This window comes from Oncorhynchus nerka, linkage group LG16, assembly GCF_034236695.1.
Source record: "Oncorhynchus nerka isolate Pitt River linkage group LG16, Oner_Uvic_2.0, whole genome shotgun sequence".
NCBI lineage: Eukaryota > Metazoa > Chordata > Actinopteri > Salmoniformes > Salmonidae > Oncorhynchus > Oncorhynchus nerka.
Window position 1 is genome coordinate 28532795 of NC_088411.1, and position 19613 is coordinate 28552407.

The 19613-nt window shown below is 44.6% G+C and overlaps 1 protein-coding gene across 1 annotated transcript in view; it reads left to right on the top strand.

Moving 5' to 3' along the window:
* Window positions 1-922: 922 nt before the first annotated feature.
* Window positions 923-19613, top strand: part of kcnk12 (potassium channel, subfamily K, member 12) — a 66649-nt gene continuing 47958 nt past the window's right edge. Inside the window, exon 1 of the mRNA XM_029685655.2 lies at window positions 923-1259. Within this exon, the coding sequence (XP_029541515.2) occupies window positions 923-1259 (337 nt within the window). The remainder of the gene's footprint in view (window positions 1260-19613) is intronic.

Sequence of the window (19613 nt, forward strand, 5' to 3'; positions counted from 1 at the left end):
TTGAGTGTTGATGCTTCGTCGTTGAAGATTATTTTTCAACGGTGGTGTCCTCTCCAGACTCTCCCCTCCTCCGCATAGCCTGTGGTGACGGTGGTGGTAGCTATGCTGCATGGGACACAACAGTCTTCGGGAAGTTAGTATAGCATGATCTCAGCAGTGATCCACAGATCCGATGCAATGTGCTGCCAGTGTCTGTTCTCGACTATCACTGTCTCATTAGGACTGCAGCTCCGCGTTATACCCGCATCAGATAGCCTGTCATGGGAAGATAGATTGAGCAGTTGAATAGGCGAAGAGAAAGAGGAAACAAAATGACCGAGATGCGCCCGCAGGAAATCGCAATGACTTCTTTCTATGTGTAGTAATTCGACCGTGTCAAATGGTAGTGACAGAAAGTGATATAATAGCCCACCGGGGATGAGCGATTTGGTGCAGCAACCCAGCGGAGGATACTGACTGCATATCCGGTCCTATAGCTTGCACAGTGGTCAAGGGGAAGAGGAATAGCCGAACATATGATGAGATTCACTTTGTTGCATTACCACTAAAGATAATTCGATTGTTTTTGGATTAGGGGTTGATGGGTAGCCTATTGCACTGATGTGATATGCTCTGGATACCGCCAAAAAAGTAATCGGTCCCAATCTAAGGAATAACGAAAGGTTCTATCTGTTTGGCTGTTTGGCGTATCCATAATTGGGGTTGGTTATTCTCGGTTGTCCAGCTTAGCCTATATAATTGATGAAAAGGGAGACTGGCTTCTGTAAATGTCCTATAACGTTTTTGGAATACGCTCTGAGCCCTTGCAATATCCTTTGATATTTTGTAAGAAGTCTAAAGTGGGGCCATAAAGTTATTGGATGCTCTGTCCAACGCGGGGCGGGTCGCTGTCCGTCGCGCTAGTGGTGCTGAAGTCTGGATAATGCCTGGCCAGCGACTGCAAGGCTGCCGCTCCCTCCACATAAACGAAGACAACGGCCGCTTCTTGCTGCTCGCCGTCTTGATTATTCTGTATCTGCTGTCCGGTGCCGCAGTGTTTTCCGCTATAGAGCGGCCTTCGGAGGTGCAGGCGCATGACAGATGGAACAGGACACTTTTCAACTTCAGCGAGACGTTCAACATCAGCTTGGAGGATCTGAACTCTTTTCTACGGGAGTACGAGACAGCTATTGCCGCGGGGATCCGAGCTGACGCTCTCAGGCCGCGATGGGATTTTACAGGGGCTTTTTACTTTGTTGGGACTGTGGTGTCAACTATTGGTGAGTATAAAAATCGAGCTTATCAGTGATTTAATGCATTAATTTAATTCAGACAGAGTGGTGACTAATATGAGTAAGAAACAAACGCATGCAAAGATAAGCGTCAAGTCTAAATTCATTAATAAAGAATGATCCTGCTTTGCTCACAAGACAGCGTGTACAATATCATGCTCATCTTCTGGGAATTTGCTGCACTTACTATGCCAACATATCCTTCCATTATTTAGACATGACATGTTTTGATGTACATTTCGATTAAGGCTTAACGTAATGCAACGGCTTATCTTTGAGATCAGCTATGCATGGACAGTATCCACAGAAATGATTCAAATCTTTATGTTTATTTACAGTTTAGCTGCTTTGCTTTTTGTTTGTTTAAGTGTGTGTGATATCGCTGACCTTGTAGGACTCATCGTCATATCTCCATAACCAATGTATGTGTTAGCAACAGTGAGACCTGTGAGAGTGCTTCTTTTTCATTGCATATGTTGGTAAACATATGGAGAGATGATGTCTCATAATATGGCAAGGTCAGCAGTCCTGAGCAAGTCAGTGATTAATCATTGGTTGTTTTCCTCACTGAGAAACAGGGTGACATTACATTGGCATATAATTCTCATCGAGTTTTGCAGATGACAGATGTTACTCTACTGTTATCTTGTCCAAAAGACAACAAATCAATATGTGTGGCATTTAGTAGAGGCAGAAGGCCTGCCTGTCCTCATGATGACATATCATAGACCTGTGGGTGTGTTCATGAAGAGTCTCTTATTCATTATGATTTACTGTAAAATGCCAAACTAATCCAAGATCAGCACTCCTACCTACTCTGACATGCCTTCATTAATACGGGCTCTATATAAATTGCATGTATCATCGCTTATACTACAGCGTGTAAAATGCCCAGATCAACAGCCTCAGACTATTTTTCGACAGGCTTTCCTTAGGATATTGTCATACTAGAGCCACTATTATTCATATCATCACTTACTGGACCTACTGTAAGTGTATGTATCATCACTTACTGGACCTACTGTAAGTGTATGTATCATCACTTACTGGACCTACTGTAAGTGTATGTATCATCACTTACTGGACCTACTGTAAGTGTATGTATCATCACTTACTGGACCTACTGTAAGTGTATGTATCATCACTGCTCCTGCACCATGTAAAGGCACCACATCAGTCTCCTATTTTCTTTTGCCACTTGCTTTCACCCAGTAAATGTACCATAAATGCATAAAATCAAATCAAAGGTTATTGTTCACATACACATATTTTGCAGATGTTATCACAGGTGCAGCAAAATGTTTATATTTCTAGCTCCCACAGTGCAGTAATACCGAACATTACAAAACAATACACACAAATCCCCCGAATGAAAATACAGAAATGATGAAATATCAGAACAAGCAATGCCAGAGTATATGTATATGATGGTGTGTATAGACATTATGGACATTATATGAATAGAAGAGGTGTGTACAGCAGTACTTATATAGGATGGTGTGTATAGACATTATAGACAGTATATGAATAGAAGAGGTGTGTACAGCAGTAGTTATATAGGATGAGCCTTGGCTAGAATATATTATATGCATATGAAGTGGGTAAAACAGTATATAAACATTATTAAAGTGATCAGTGTTCAATGACTCTATGTACATAGGGCAGCAGTCTATAAGGTGCAGGGTAGAGTACCGGGTGGTAGCCGGCTAGTAACATGGACTAAGTTCAGGGCAGGGTACTGGGTGAAGGCCAGCTTGTGGTGACTATTTAACGGCCTGGAGATGTGTTTCAGTCTCTCGGTCCCAGCTTTGATGCACCTGTACTGTATCCACCATCATGTAGCCTGTCATCACTAGTCTTTCAGCAGTTACATTACCCAGATCAGCATCCACCTCAGCCTCAGAATGCTGCTTCACCAATGGCTTTCTATAGGATATTATTGGCATGGATACTCAATGATACACCTCCTCCTTATACAGTTAAATGACTGCATCATCAGAGTCCTACTTTCCATTGGCTTGTAGTCAGAACATTGTGATAGGCCTACTAGAACTGTCTGATGCGTCATGGCGGATCCACCAGTGTGTAAATTAACCAAATCATCAGCCTCAGTCTCAGCCATTTTTCATGCCAGACTAAACCTTCTGTACAGGCTGGTAACCTACACACACACACACACACACACACACACACACACACACACACACACACACACACACACACACACACAAACACCTCGTCCATGTTAAATGACTGCGTCATCATCTTCTTTCAGCCTCTCAATTCTATTTTTCCATTGGCTTTCACCCAGAACACCAGATTAGCCATTTTTCCAGTCAGGTGTTACATCTTAGCTGTGGAGGAGTCTTTGGCACGCAGGTGACATCCTATTTCTATGCCATTTGGCTTGGCTCAGCTAGCCCTGCTCTCCATTCTGAGAGGCACTGCACGTAACTCTGTATAGGACAGGACCCATGGGTGCATTTTGGGAACATTTTGAGCAATAGGAAAACAGAATGTCAATGAGAGTCCCCCCTGCTCCCCCTCATTTTAACATTTGCTCCTGCGATATGTCACTAAAGAGCAAGTGTGCCTGCCAGGGCAGCCTGAGGGTTAGTGATGGGCTGTGTGGCATAGTTGATGGTGACTGAGGTCCGATGTGTGTGTGTGTGTGTGTGTGTGTGTGTGTGTGTGTGTGTGTGTGTGTGTGTGTGTGTGTGTGTGTGTGTGTGTACCCTGAAGCCTAGCTGTGTGCCAACCTGATGGGCAAAATGTGGCTTAATGATATCCTTCTCTATGTTTGAAATGTTTTTTCTGGTTTTCTGGTTTTCATACAAACAGTACACAACATCCTCGTTCTGCTCCCCTGCAGAGTCTTGGGTCCATTATTAGTGTTTGAGAGTGTGTGTGTGTGTGTGTTTAAATACTTACTGTCACGCCCTGACCTTTGTTATCTTTGTTTTCTTTATTTTTTTGGTTAGGTCAGGGTGAGACGAGGGTGGTTTGTTTAGATTTTGTATTGTCTAGGGTTTTTTGTATGTCTAGGGTTTTTTGTAAGTCTAGGTGTTTATATGTCTATGGTTGCCTAGATTGGTTCTCAATCAGAGGTAGCTGTTTATCGTTGTCTCTGATTGGGGACCATATTTAGGTAGCCATTTTGTCTAGGGCATTTGAGGGTTCTTATTCTATGTTTAGTTGTCTGTCTGCACTAGCTATATTAGCGTCACGGTTCGTTTTGTTGTTTTGTATAGTTTTTCAGTGTTCGTACTTTCATTAAAGAAGTATGTACGCTTACCACACTGCGTCTTGGTCTCCTCCATATGACGACCGTGACACTTATTTTCTGTGAGTTTTAGTCTTTTTAAATAATGTGGCCCAAATCAACTACTTCTATTGGCAATATTTAAAGTATTTTCAAATAATTTCCTAATACATCACCCGCTGCAACCCTCTCTCTCTCTCGCTCTCTCTCTCTCTCCCTGTCTCCATCACACTGGTAACCCCTGCTGACACACACACACAGTGCTGCTTGAGACACTCATGTAGAAGAGCTCTCTGAGCTTCTACTCTGACACATATAGACAGTGAGATATATACAGTGAGACAGATACACAGTGAGACAGATACACAGTGAGACAGATACACGGTGAGACAGATACACGGTGAGACAGATACACGGTGAGACAGATACACGGTGAGACAGATACACAGCGAGACAGATACACGGCGAGACAGATACACGGCGAGACAGATACACGGCGAGACAGATACACAGTGAGACAGATACACGGCGAGACAGATACACGGTGAGACAGATACACGGTGAGACAGATACACGGCGAGACAGATACACGGTGAGACAGATACACGGTGAGACAGATACACGGCGAGACAGATACACGGTGAGACAGGTACACGGCGAGACAGGTACACGGCGAGACAGGTACACGGTGAGACAGATACACGGTGAGACAGATAGACAGATACACAGTGAGACAGATACACGGCGAGACAGATACACGGTGAGACAGATACACGGCGAGACAGATACACAGTGAGACAGATACACAGTGAGACAGATACACAGTGAGACAGATACACGGTGAGACAGATACACGGTGAGACAGATACACGGTGAGACAAGATACACGGCGAGACAGATACACGGCGAGACAGATACACAGTGAGACAGATACACGGTGAGACAGATACACGGTGAGACAGATACACGGTGAGACAAGATACACGGCGAGACAGATACACGGCGAGACAGATACACAGTGAGACAGATACACGGTGAGACAGATACACGGTGAGACAGATACACAGTGAGACAGATACACGGCGAGACAGATACACGGTGAGACAGATACACGGTGAGACAGATACACGGCGAGACAGATACACGGTGAGACAGATACACGGTGAGACAGATAGACAGATACACAGTGAGACAGATACACGGCGAGACAGATACACGGTGAGACAGATACACGGCGAGACAGATACACAGTGAGACAGATACACAGTGAGACAGATACACGGTGAGACAGATACACGGTGAGACAGATACACGGTGAGACAAGATACACGGCGAGACAGATACACGGCGAGACAGATACACAGTGAGACAGATACACGGTGAGACAGATACACGGTGAGACAGATACACTGTGAGACAGATACACGGCGAGACAGATACACGGTGAGACAGATACACGGTGAGACAGATACACGGCGAGACAGATACACGGCGAGACAGATACACAGTGAGACAGATACACAGTGAGACAGGTACACGGTGAGACAGATACACGGTAAGACAGATACACGGTGAGACAGGTACACGGTGAGACAGATACACGGTGAGACAGATAGACAGATACACAGCGAGACAGATAAAGAGACTGACATTTCCCTGGCATGTCTTTATGGTAACACTCAGTCAAGAAGGAAAACTAATTTCCCACCTGTTTAGCTTACCCCTTTAAAAACACTCTCCAGTACTCTTTGTGTCTCAAGAACTTTCTTGCCAGGTCTCCCTCGGAAAATAGATTTTCAATCTCAACAGATCTTTCCTAGTTGAATAAAAAGTTAAGTAAAGGTACAAATATGATGACCTTATAGCCTAAAACACAGATGGAGTTGGTTTGTACATAGACCCCAAGAATAGTCTGTAGCAGTATCGGGGTCAGTTCCATTTCACTTTCAATTCACTTCAGTCAATTTAGTTTACTTACTGAATTTAAATGGAATCAGGAGGAATCTTCTGGAAAGTCAATGCACATGGAGTCAGTGTACTCAAATATTTGTCCCAGAAGTTCTTCTATCAGGCGTGTTGACAGACCAGACAGACCATTCATGTCCTGAATAACCGGACGAGGAAACTATGGTTTACACACACAAGCACGAATGCACGCACACACACAGTATCTGGTCAGCCCATTACCAAGAAGACTTGAATACCAACAGACTGACTTAGCCTCTAATATAGTTTTTTACAGTTGCTAACAAGCGTTTACCTATACTTAAGACACTGTCATGACTTCCGCCAAAGTCGGTTCCTCTCCTTGTTCGGGCGGCGTTCGGTGGTCGACGCCACCGGTCTTCTAGCCATCGCCGGACTCCCTTTAATTTTCCATTTGTTTTGTCTTGTTTTCCCGCACACCTGGTTTACATTCTCTCATTACTTGACGTGCATTTACCCCTCTGTTTCCCCCATGTCTGTGTGTGGAATTGTTTGTTGTAAAGTGTATGTGCACTTCAGACTGGTTTGCGATGGGTTATTTCAACCCGTATTTTGTTGTTCTGGGTGCAGTTTGTTTTGCCGCATTAATAAACTGCTCCAGTTGTTACCCATTTCTGCTCTCCTGCGCCTGACATCCCTGCAGCCAGTTATGCACCTCTTACAGATACTTTTACTAAACTCTTAACACAGCAACACACCTACATCACACAATTAGCCAAATAGTACATTTTCTGCTCAAAACCACATTTTGTTCATGATATACCAACTCTACAATTCAAAATGCAAAACAACTTTCTCTACATACGCTAACGGGTCCAACTACTCCTCTTTCTGGTCCAGCTACTATTCTCCCTGGTCCAGCTACTCCTCTCCCTGGTCCAACTACTCCTCTCCCTGGTCCAGCTACTCTTCTCCCTGGTCCAACTACTCCTCTCCCTGGTCCAACTATTCCTCTCCCTGGTCCAGCTACTCCTCTCCCTGGTCCAACTACTCCTCTGCCTGGTCCAAGTACTCCTCTCCCTGGTCCAACTACTCCTCTCCCTGGTCCAGCTACTCTTCTCCCTGGTCCAACTACTCCTCTGCTTGGTCCAACTACTCCTCTCCCTGGTCCAACTACTCCTCTCCCTGGTCCAACTACTCCTCTTTCTGGTCCAGCTACTTCTCTCCCTTGTCCAACTACTCTTCTCCCTTGTCCAGCTACTCCTCTCCCTGGTCCAACTACCCCTCGCCCTGGTCCAGCTACTCCTCTCCCTGGTCCACCTTCTCCTCTCCCTGGTCCAGCTACTCCTCTCCCTGGTCCAACTACTCCTCTCCCTGGTCCAGCTACTCTTCTCCCTGGTCCAACTACTCCTCTGCTTGGTACAACTACTCCTCTTCCTGGTCCAGCTACTCCTCTCCCTGGTCCAACTACCCCTCGCCCTGGTACAGCTACTCCTCTCCCTGGTCCAGCTACTCCTCTCCCTGGTCCAACTACTCCTCTCCCTGGTCCAACTACTCCTCTCCCTGGTCCAACTACTCCTCTCCCTGGTCCAGCTACTCCTCTCCCTGGTCCAACTACTCCTCTCCCTGGTCCAGCTACTCCTCTCCCTGGTCCAACTACTCCTCTTTCTGGTCCAGCTACTCCTCTCCCTGGTCCAGCTACTCCTCTCCCTGGTCCAGCTACTCCTCTCCCTGGTCCAACTACTCCTCTCCCTGGTCCAGCTACTCTTCTCCCTGGTCCAACTACTCCTCTCCCTGGTCCAACTATTCCTCTCCCTGGTCCAACTACACCTCTCCCTGGTCCAGCTACTCCTCTCCCTGGTCCAGCTACTCCTCTCCCTGGTCCAACTACTCCTCTCCCTGGTCCAGCTACTCCTCTCCCTGGTCCAACTACTCTTCTCCCTGGTCCAACTACTCCTCTCCCTGGTCCAACTACTCCTCTGCCTGGTCCAACTACTCCTCTCCCTGGTCCAGCTACTCCTCTCCCTGGTCCAACTACTCCTCGCCCTGGTCCAACTATTCCTCTCCCTGGTCCAACTACTCCTCTGCCTGGTCCAACTACTCCTCTCCCTGGTCCAACTACTCTTCTCCCTGGTCCAACTACTCCTCTCCCTTGTCCAGAAATATTTTTTTCTCTCTCTGCTCCTCTGTGTTGTTCTGTATCCACATTGAACAAAATCAATCCAAAGAGTCCCCTTTTTACTGTGTGTGTCCATGTAATTGAAATAACTTCAACACCTGGCTATGTCTCCGGAATCAGCTTTTATTGGTCTATTTTACACAATTTACAGTAAATCAGCTATTTCTCCACGTTTCAATTATCTGTTCATTCAAAAATGCTTATCAGCTGATTCAATATAGGTTTTGATATGCTGTTGTTGCAGAAGTAGAGGCTTTATGCTATATTTAAGGTTTTGAATATTAGGTCTTCATTTCTGGAATGCTGTGTGCAAGCATTTGTAAATAAGACAAGAAAGATCCATCATTTTGGTATTGGGTAAGCTTGTATGTAAAGAACATTTAAGCATTTTAGAAATGTGTTAATTGACTGTATATTCTGTGAAAACAACATGAATTGTATTAATAGATGGATGTTGTGCTAACTGTGTTTAGAGTTTTGAAAATGTCACTACAGATTGGACAAAAGGATGTTAGAGATTGTAAAACAGTGTAATAGAACTGTCATTTATAGCTAATAGAGCCACGTTGATTGATTGTTAACCGGTGTGTGTGTGTGTGTGTGTGTGTGTGTGTGTGTGTGTGTGTGTGTGCCAATAGAGCCCATGTTGATAGTTAACTACGGATAATTAGGACAATATTTTTGAGGCCAACAGTGCATCAATAGTTTGTAATCTTTTTGTAAGTGCCTTTAAGTTGCAGTGGTACGGTACTGTGAGTGTGTGCGTCTTTGAGTGTGTGCGTGTGTGAGAGAGTGTGTGCGTGCCATGATGTTGTATGTCATTAAGTTCCAATGCTGTGGTGCTGTGGTGGCTTGGTGCTGTGGTGCTGTGGTGGCTTGGTGCTGTAGTAATGTGGTGCTGTGGTGGCTTGGTGCTGTGGAGGCTTGGTGCTGTGGTGGCTTGGTGCTGTGATGCTGTGGTGGCTTGGTGCTGTGGTGGCTTGGTGCTGTGGTGGCTTGGTGCTGTGGTGGCTTGGTGCTGTGGTGGCTTGGTGCTGTGGTGGCTTGGTGCTGTGGTGGCTTGGTGCTGTAGTGCTGTGGTGGCTTGGTGCGGGAGATGAGGAAAATATTCTGCAATGTTTGGAACACATTGGAAGCACATTTCAATATATACGTTTAATTTTGTAAAACCAACACGTGCAGTGGATTAAAGTGCCAACCCACTGGGCACAGACGTCAGGACAACATCTAGTTTGGATTTACATTTGATTGAGTTGTCAACTAACGTGAATTAAAATTGAAATTTTAACCATGTCATTATATTTAGATTAAAAGTTTGGCAAGGAAAAGACAAATTCTCTAAATCCCTTTACTTGACTTTTTGAAAATCAGTTTTCCACATTTTATCAGAAGGGAATGATTTATGTTAACAGAAGGGAATGATGTGGGAACAATGTTCATTCAACCGGTTTGTGCACAATATGTGTATGTGATCCCTGTGGGAATTGATCCCTCAACCTACTGTGTGATGCAGAGTATTATTTATAGCAGGAAGTGGAACAGCTCTCTACAAGATGTCCAACATGCTGTGTGTGTGTGTGTGTGTGTGTGTGTGTGTGTGTGTGTGTGTGTGTGTGAGTGTGTTCTTTCTTTTTTGTAGACTATGCCTTTATCTTCACCCCTGACAGCAACAGCTGTCTCAGCCATTGTTGGCTTGTCTGTCTGTTTGCAAAGGACCTGTTCTCACCCAGCCAGCTAGCACTGGCACAGCCACACACCCACACACTCAGCCTGGCTGTTATGTTCAGTTTAGTCACAGACTAAATAGAGCCAGCCAGCTAGGCAGTGAAAAAAAGAACTGCTTTGCCATAATGGAAGCAGCAGCACAGCAACCCACCTTCACACATTTAGGTCTCTCAACGCTTATAGTGTGATGTAAAGCTTGCTAGGGAGTTCACAGCCATGGAGCTGCGACAGTCAGCGTTCCATTGTGACATAATGTTCACGCTTCAAAAAGACACAGTGAAATGAGGTTGGTAAATGTGTAATACTGAGCCACGCGGACTATCACGGCTCTCTGCAGCTCTGCGGCTTTGAATTGGGCTGAGCAGTTCTGCTAGCCTAGCATTAACAACCATGCTTGTTACCCCAGTCAGAGTCAAGCTAAATCAATGGTGGAGTTTAGATGGGGACAGCATTAGTAGTAAAAAAAGAGTTAGCTTGTCCTCCCCTTGACCCCAGGTTTATGGAGCTGTGGAGCGGGTCGGGATGATGGAGATCCATCCTTCCTTTCCTCTCCCCCCTTAGAAAGTAGTAGTGAAATGGAGCTCCTCCCATCCTCTCCCCTCCTCCTGTCCCCTCTCCTTTCCTTTCCTTTCCTCCCCTCTCCTTTCCTTTCCTCCCCTCTCCCAGTCAGCAGACTGAGGCCCTTTACTGTACTGGCTGCTCTGAGTCTAGCTCCTCGACCAGCCAGAAAGTCAGCCTACCCTGTTAAATCATCATTAATGAGTGTGTCGGCATTGTCACTCAGCTAGGGAGTAGGGACATCAGAAGGAGACCAAACCACCTTGTGTGTGTGTGTGTGTGTGTGTGTGTGTGTGTGTGTGTGTGTGTGTGTGTGTGTGTTTGTGTGTTTGTTTGTTTGTTTGTTTGTTTGTTTGTTTGTTTGTTTGTTTGTTTGTTTGTTTGTTTGTTTTGCAGTGCAGTGGTGCTCAGTGGCCCAGAGGCCCTGGCTACATTAAGGTTCTCTCTCCCAGGTCTTGCTTCATCCTGCTTTGGAATGGAAATATATAGATTGGCTCTGTGTACTTTTTGTGTGTGTAGATTTGAGGCAATCATGCAAGCATACGTGTACTGGGCAAGGCTGGGCGGCAACAAGTACTCCAGGCTTTACAAGACTGAATAATGTCAAATCAACTCTGCCGGAATCTTGGAATTTCTTTCTTTCCTTCTGCAATCTGTGTTCTAAAGGTCACGTGAAGTCTGCCAGAGCTGCGATGTTGACTTCCCAGAGGGTATAGTGTATGTTGCTGTATTCCTTGGCTGCTCCTTGGTGTTTTAATTTAAATAAAGTGCTAGCCTGCTGAGCTGGGTCAAAAGCATCTGTGTTGTTGTTGTTAATGATGTTACTAAGATGGAGGAAGGAGTCTGGGGAGGTGGCTGTGAAATACTCTCTTTCTGTTGTTGGAGGATTTAGCAAATATCCACCTCTTTCTCTTTCTTCCGTCTTTCCTTTTTGGGCTGCAGGTGGCCTGGTGGTTAGAGCATTGGGTTGCTCTAACCACCAGGTTTAAAGGTTGCTGGATTGAATCTCCTAGCTGCCCCTGAACAATGCAGTTAACCCACTGTTCCCCGGTAGGTCGCCATTGTAAATAAGAATGTGTTCTTAACTGACTTGTCTAGTTAAATAAAGGTTAAATAAAAAAAGAAACAATTTCTGTCTGTCAGTTATCTTTGCTGCTGCAGTCTCCAACTCTGTCTCCACCTCCCACTTGCAAACTGTCTCTCAACCTCTCTCTGTCTCTCACTCTTTCTCTCCTCTCTCTGTCTCCCACTCTCCTCTCTGTTATTCACTCTCTCTCCTCTCTATGTGTCTCACTCTCTCCTCTGTCTCTCCCCTCTCTCTCTCTCTCCTCTCTGTTTCTCACTCTCTCTTCTCTATTTCTCTCACTTTGTCTCACCTCTCTGTCTCACTCCCTCCTCTCTCTCCTCTCTCTGTCTCTCCTCTCTATGTTTCTCACTCTCTCTCCTCTATTTCTCTCACTGTCTCCCTCTCTCTCGCTCTCTCTCCTCTCTCTCTCTTCTCCCTCTGTTGCTCACTCAGTCCCTTCTCTATTTCTTTCACTTTGTCTCTCCTCTCTCTGTCTCTCACTGTCTCTCCTTTCTCTGTGTCTCCTCTCTCTGTGTCTCCTCTCTCTGTCTCTCCTCTCTGTTTCTCTCTCTCTCTTCTCTATTTATCTCTCTGTCTCTCCTCTCTCTCCTGTCTCTCTCGGTCTCTCCTCTCTATGTCTCTCCTCTCTGTCTCTCTCTCTGTCTCTCTCTCTCTGTCTCTCCTCTCTCTCCTCTCTCTCCTGTCTCTCTCGGTCTCTCCTCTCTATGTCTCTCCTCTCTATGTCTCTCTCTCTGTCTCTCTCTCTCTGTCTCTCCTCTCTCCTCTCTCTATCTGGCTGTCCTCTCTTTTCCCATGGTGGCTATGCAGTAGATGGCCTGTTATGGCCTTTGATTGGACCATGTTCATCTCTGGGACGAGGTTATACCATCTTGTCTACGTAGGCTAAATTCCAAACCCGACTTCATAGGTGGAAGCATCTGAAAATGAAACTATGAACATAATTATATCTACCCATTCCTCTAGGGGTTGATTTGAGATTCTGACTTAGTGTCTTCTACAGTGTTTATCCACTGTGTCCTGTATCTCCATCTCGGGTTCTCTGTCCTCCCATTCTCTCTCAACCACCCATTTTCTCTCTCAGCTTCCATTTCCTCAGTTCCTCTTATGTCTCCTCTTCTCATTCTCTCTCCTGCTCCCATTCTCTCATTCTCTATCTTACTCCCACTCTCTCTCTTTCACTTTCATTTCATGTTAATCAGTCATACAGTTTTTGGCCTGCCACTGCTCATAATGAAATTGCATGATATTGCTTTTCACTGCATTGTAATATAGTCTTGTAAAATATTGTTTGTAAAATAGTCATATCAGATCATTTTTCCTAATAGAGGTAAATGACTTCAATTGAATGAAGATGAATTTCAATTTCATTCAGTCATCTAAAGCTAAATGAAATTGCCTCCATAGAATGTCTATGTTTGTCCTCTCCCTCTACTTGTGTCTCTCTCTCTACTCGCTTTCTCCCTTCTTGTCTCAGGTCAGGTTTGACACAGGACACACACACACACACACACACACACACACACACACACACACACACACACACACACACACACACACACACACACACACACACACACACACACACACACACACACACACACACACACACACACACACTCCCTTCCAGGTAAGCAGGGGATCCAAGCAGCATAATCACTCATCCATAATATCACATAGCTTCAGGCAGTGTAAACTAAACTTTGCCACTGTAGCATCATTGACCCTATTTCCTGGCCATAATTCAACTAGATAATAGTGCCCAGGGAGTAAGTGTGTGACTCGGGGTGCAGATTGAACACTATCATCTCTCACAGTCTCACGTCAGAATTAGACGTTCATCCATGTTTCTCAAACGTCAAATTTCAAAGTGTTTAAGGTTAAGTTTAGGCATTAATTCAGAATGTTTAAGGTTAGGATTAAGTTTAGGCATTAATTCAGAATGTTTAAGGTTAGGATTAAGTTCAGGCATTAATTCCAAATTCTTAAGGTTAGGCATTAACAGCGAAGGGTTACGGAAAGGGTTAAGGTTTGGGATAGGCTTAAAACAAAACATTTCAAATACAACTTTCCATCACTGGATTTGAACTTTTGGAATCAGAGTCAGATGCTGACACCCTTTCACCATCCCTGTCCACAACCCTGGCAAAGCCGAAACCTACTTGAAGATGAAAGTGCTCAATGTTGCCCCTAGTGGACGGTTTCCACGTCATCTCCCGACAAGAGCATGTGAGCGAAGTTGAGTGGTTGAAAATCCCGCTCATCACGCTCCATGTCCTTTACAACCGCTCCTCTAAAAAACGCTCGGTGCTCACAGGAAAAAAACTGCCGCTCCAAATTCGCTGCATTCATTAAAATCACTGTTTAACCAACAGCCATTTATTTTTGTGACTGTCTGGACCTAACATTTGGCTTTGAAGTATTGAAACCAAACCATATGAATTTGAATGAAAAGTATTTGAATAAATATGAAAAGGTGAATGTAAGAAGTGCACATAATTTCAAATAGGCTACATGTCATATTAAACAGCATATACAATCCCTGTCTGGTAATGAGCCAGACAGGGAGCCTAAGAAGGAACACCAATTCTTTTTTTTTTCAAGGCTATAGCCTACAAAGAAATACACTGTGAAGCATTTGCGAGTGCGACACAATAGGCTGGTAGGGACATAAAGCGCTCAGCATTTAAACAACATTTTGTTGTATTCAATCATTATAGGCTGTGACTTAGAATTAAATACAAATTGAATGAAACATGAAAAATGACGGTTGTCGTAAGAACGGGACCAAGGCGCAGCAGATGTGGAGTGCCACATCTTTATTCCAAAGTGAAATAAACAATAGACAACGATTACCAGCTGCCTCGAATTGGGAATCATACGAAACACCAACAAAGAAAATATAAACTGGAAAACAACATAGAAATTATAAGCTAGAATAACCCCTAGTCACACCCTGACCCACCATAGAGAAACAAGGGCTCTCTACGGTCAGGGCGTGACAGTGCCTTTGAAATAATTTTTAGAATACATTTTTAGAAACATAAGTCTGGCCAGTCTGTGACTTTAGGCTCATGCGATGGTGCCTGGAAATCCGGCCAGCAGTGGAGAATATCCTCTCCTCACTTGCAGAGCCACTGGGGTTGCTACACACCTTTTTGGCCACTCTTGCCTGGCTGGGCATGGATTTTAATATTTTTTATAAAGGTAGGCCTAAAGGTCTTTAGGCTAAATAACCCAATCAATCTTGTGGATGTCGGGTGAGATGGATGTGCTATTAATGCGCAGGCAGTCTGACATATGTTAAATCTGGTTCCTGTTGTGAGTCTATATTGCGTTCATAGAGGAAACTGAGGCCTCGCAGGTGTAAATCGATCCAAATATTGTTAGCACATAAAATGCCCAGTTTCTTTATTGTGTTGTATTCCTCTGAGCATGTCACCCAAAACGCACACAAGGACTCTGCACTTCTGAGCGCATCCCCTGATTAGTCTAGAATTCAATCCGCTCAGTTTGAATTACAGCCTCATCCAGCGAGGGTATCATTTTGTTAGCAGGGGAGGAGAATTCTCCACCTGGGCGGACTGTGAGAGGATCAGGTACAAATCCAATGGTATCCTTGGGCATGCTGTAATCTTCAAATCTGGTGGAGAAGTTGTCACTCAGCTGCTTGATGAAATCTTCCATCACCTCTGTGACAATGCTGTGGACCTGGTCCGTCTGTCTGTCTTTTTATCTGTGATGAAGTGCAGTAGCCTTTCAGATAATCAAAGTCCAAATCGAAACACTCAAGCTTCCTAGTAAAGGCCTCAAGTTTTTTCACCATGCACAGTACATGACCCTCTTCCTTGTAACTGCAGATTTAACCTGTTTAAGTGACAGAATATGTCAGCCAAAAAAGCCTTGTGTGTAGCTTGCGGTTAATGCTTAAATGTTTCTGGGTCGGGCCTCTGTCTGGGGCGGGAAGGCCACTTTGAATTTAATTATTTGGAAACAGTGACATTTTCAGTGCAAATAAGACACACTGGCTTGGCATTGGGAAAAGATGGTAAGATGAATGAACGCGTATCTCTCTCTCCATTCCAACCTGAAACTTCAATTTTCATTATTCACCTTTCTTTTGAGACTTTTTGAGAGTGACATTTTATCTTGCTGTCAAGCTAACTGTTCTGCACGAATGTTGACGTTTAAAAAGTAGTGTAGGCTACAGTAGGCTAAGTAGACCTGTTTTCCCCACCAATCAACATACAGAGAAATAGACAAAAATAGTAATTGAATAGAGACATTGGTGATTTTATGAGCATAATCAGATCGAAGTTATTGTGTTATTATCCCTGAATTTATTATGTACTAATCAGATGTGTTTAACATGTTGTTCTAGGCCAAATAGTTGTGCTAATATTATATGATAATTACAGTATGTTCTGGCCTGCTGACGATTAGTTCAGAAATAAATTGTCCCGGGGCCAAACTTGGTTGATGAAACCTGGTATAGATAATAGAATGAAAATGAACAACATGTTTAAGAGATTTGTTTATAAATACTTTGCAACAATGAAACACTTAGCTACAGTTGAAGTCGGAAGTTTACACTTAGGTTGGAGTCATTAAAACTTGTTTTTTAACCACTCCACAAATATCTTGTTAACAAACTATAGTTTTGGCAAGTCGGTTAGGACATCTACTTTGTGCATGACACAAGTAATTTTTCCAACAATTGTTTACAGACAGATTATTTCACTTATAATTCACTGTATCACAATTCTAGTTTACAAACACTGAAATAGCAGAAAACGATGTCATGGCTTTATAAGCTTCTGATAGAATAATTTATATAATTTGAGTCAATTGGAGGTGTACCTGTGGATGTATTTCAAGGCCTACCTTCAAACTCAGTGCCTCTTTGCTTGACATCATGGGAAAATCAAAATAATTCAGCCAAGACCTCAGAAAATAAATTGTAGACCTCCACAAGTCTGGTTCATCCAATTTACAAACACCTGAAGGTACCACATTCATCTGTACAAACAATAGGACCACGCAGCTGTCATACCGCTCAGGTAGGAGACGCGTTCTGTCTCCTAGAGATGAACGTACTTTGGTGTGAAAAGTGCAAATCAATCCCAGAACAACAGCAAAGGACCTTGTGAAGGTGCTGGAAGAAAACCGGTACAAAAGTATCTATATCCACAGTAAAACGAGTCCTATATCGACACAACCTGAAGAAGCCACTTCTCCAAAACCGCCATTAAAAAGCCAGACTACAGTTTGCAACTGCACATGGGGACAAAGATCGTGCTTTTTGAAGAAATGTCCTCTGGTCTGATGAAACAAAAATAGAACTGTTTGGCCATAATGACCATCGTTATGTTTAGAGGACAAAGGGGGAGGCTTGCAAGCCGAGAAACACCATCTCAACCATGAAGCACAGGGTTGACAGCATCATGTTGTGGGGGTGCTTTGCTGCAGGAGGGACTGGTGCACTTCACAAAATAGATGGCATCATGAGGACGGAAAATTATGTGGATATATTGAAGCTACATCTCAAGACATCAGTCAGGAAGTTCAAGCTTGGTCGCAAATGGGTCTTCCAAATGGACAATGACCCCAAGTATACTTACAGAGTTGTGGCAAAAGGGCTTAAGGACTTCAAAGTCAAGGTATTAGAGTGGCCATCACAAAGCCCAGACCTCAATCCTATAGAAAATTTTGGGCAGAACTGAAAAAGCGTGTGCGAGCAAGGAGGCCTACAAACCTGACTCAGTTACAACAGCTCTGTCAGGAGGAATGGGCCAAAATTCACCCAACTTATTGTGGGAAGCTTGTGGAAGGCTACCCGAAACATTTGACCCAAGTTACACAATTTAAAGGCAATGCTACCAAATACTAATTGGGTGCATGTAAACTTCTGACCCACTGGGAATGTGATGAAATAAATAATAGCTGAAATAAATCATTCTCTCTACTATTATTCTGACATTTCACATTCTTAAAATAAAGTGGTGATCCTAACTGACCTAAGACAGGGAATTGTTACTACGATTAAATGTCAGGAATTGCTCTTTCTTGCTCTTGATCCTCATCTTTGTAAGTCACCTTGATTTAGAACCTGTGTGTTCTGTCAGTTTCATTCTGAAAATAATAACTCCATGACAGTACCTAACGCAAGGGGCTATAGTAGCACACAAGTAGCTTACAAATACATGCTGGGCCGGGCATGCCCTGAACTTGTGAAGTGAGTGATCCTGGAGCGAAATTGGAGCAGGCGAGAAGGCCCACCCTCCAGTAAAATTGGGAACACTCTGCTCCTCGCTCCACTCCAGCTCCGCTCCACTCACAAACTCTGCTCCTCGCTCCACTCCAGCTCCGCTCCACTCACACACTCTGCTGCTCGCTCCACTCTAGCTCTGCTCTTCTCTCACACTGCTTCTCGCTCCACTCCAGCTCCACTCACAAACTCTGCTCCTCGCTCCACTCCAGCTCCACTCACACACTCCGCTTTTCGCTCCATTCCAGCTCTGCTCCGCTCACAAACTCTGCTCCTCGCTCCACTCCAGCTCCACTCACACACCCTGCTTTTCGCTCCACTCCAGCTCCTCTACGCTCACACACTCTGCTTCTTGCTCCACTCCAGCTCTGCTCTGCTCCGCTCATACACTCTGCTCCTTGCTCCACTCCAGCTCCTCTCCGCTCATACACTCTGTTCCTTGCTCCACTCCAGCTCCGCTACACTCACACACCCTGCTCCTCGCTCCATTCAAGCTCCGCTCATACACCCTGCTCCTCACTCCATACCAGCTCCACTACACTCACATAATCTGCTCCTCACTCCATTCCAGCTCCGCTCCGCTCACATAGCCTGCTCCCGACGTCCACAGTCATGGATGGGCGTCGAATAGTGACTTGTATCACCTGACTGATTGAATAAGCCTGTTATTGTGGTTAAGATATCCCAGCTCAGGTGTGTGTGTGTTTGTGTACAGCAAGTGAGGTTTTAGAGGAAGTAATGAAATAAGCAGTCAGGAAGTTTGACAATTAGTTTATCCTCAATTAGGATGCAACTCTCTCACGACACCGAAAATATTTGCTTAGATATTCTTCTTCCGTACGCACTTTGTTGTGTGGATGCGCGCACACACACACGCACACACGCGCACGCACACACACACACGCACGCACGCACGCACGCGCACACACACGCACACGCACACACACACACACAAATTAACATACACTGTGTGCAAATAAATCCCCATCTTAGTTAAGTGCTGCTGTCTGGGCTGGCTTGAACTGAGAGTCCACACCTCCACATGCCCACAGAGTTAAGCATCAAGCACACAACACATGCTCACACACACGCATGTGCACACACACACACATACACACAATCAAAGAGGACAAGGTCGAGTGAGCAGGATTGGAAAGATGGGATTTCATCCCTCCATTTATCGCTGTCTTGTCCACCCCACTCCACTCCACATGTCTTTCTTCCTCTCTATTTATCTATATATCTATCTCTCTCTCTCTCTGTCTCTGTCTCTCTGTCTCTCTCTCTCTCTGTCTCTGTCTTTATCTCTCTGTCTCTCTGCCTCTGTCTCTCTGTCTCTG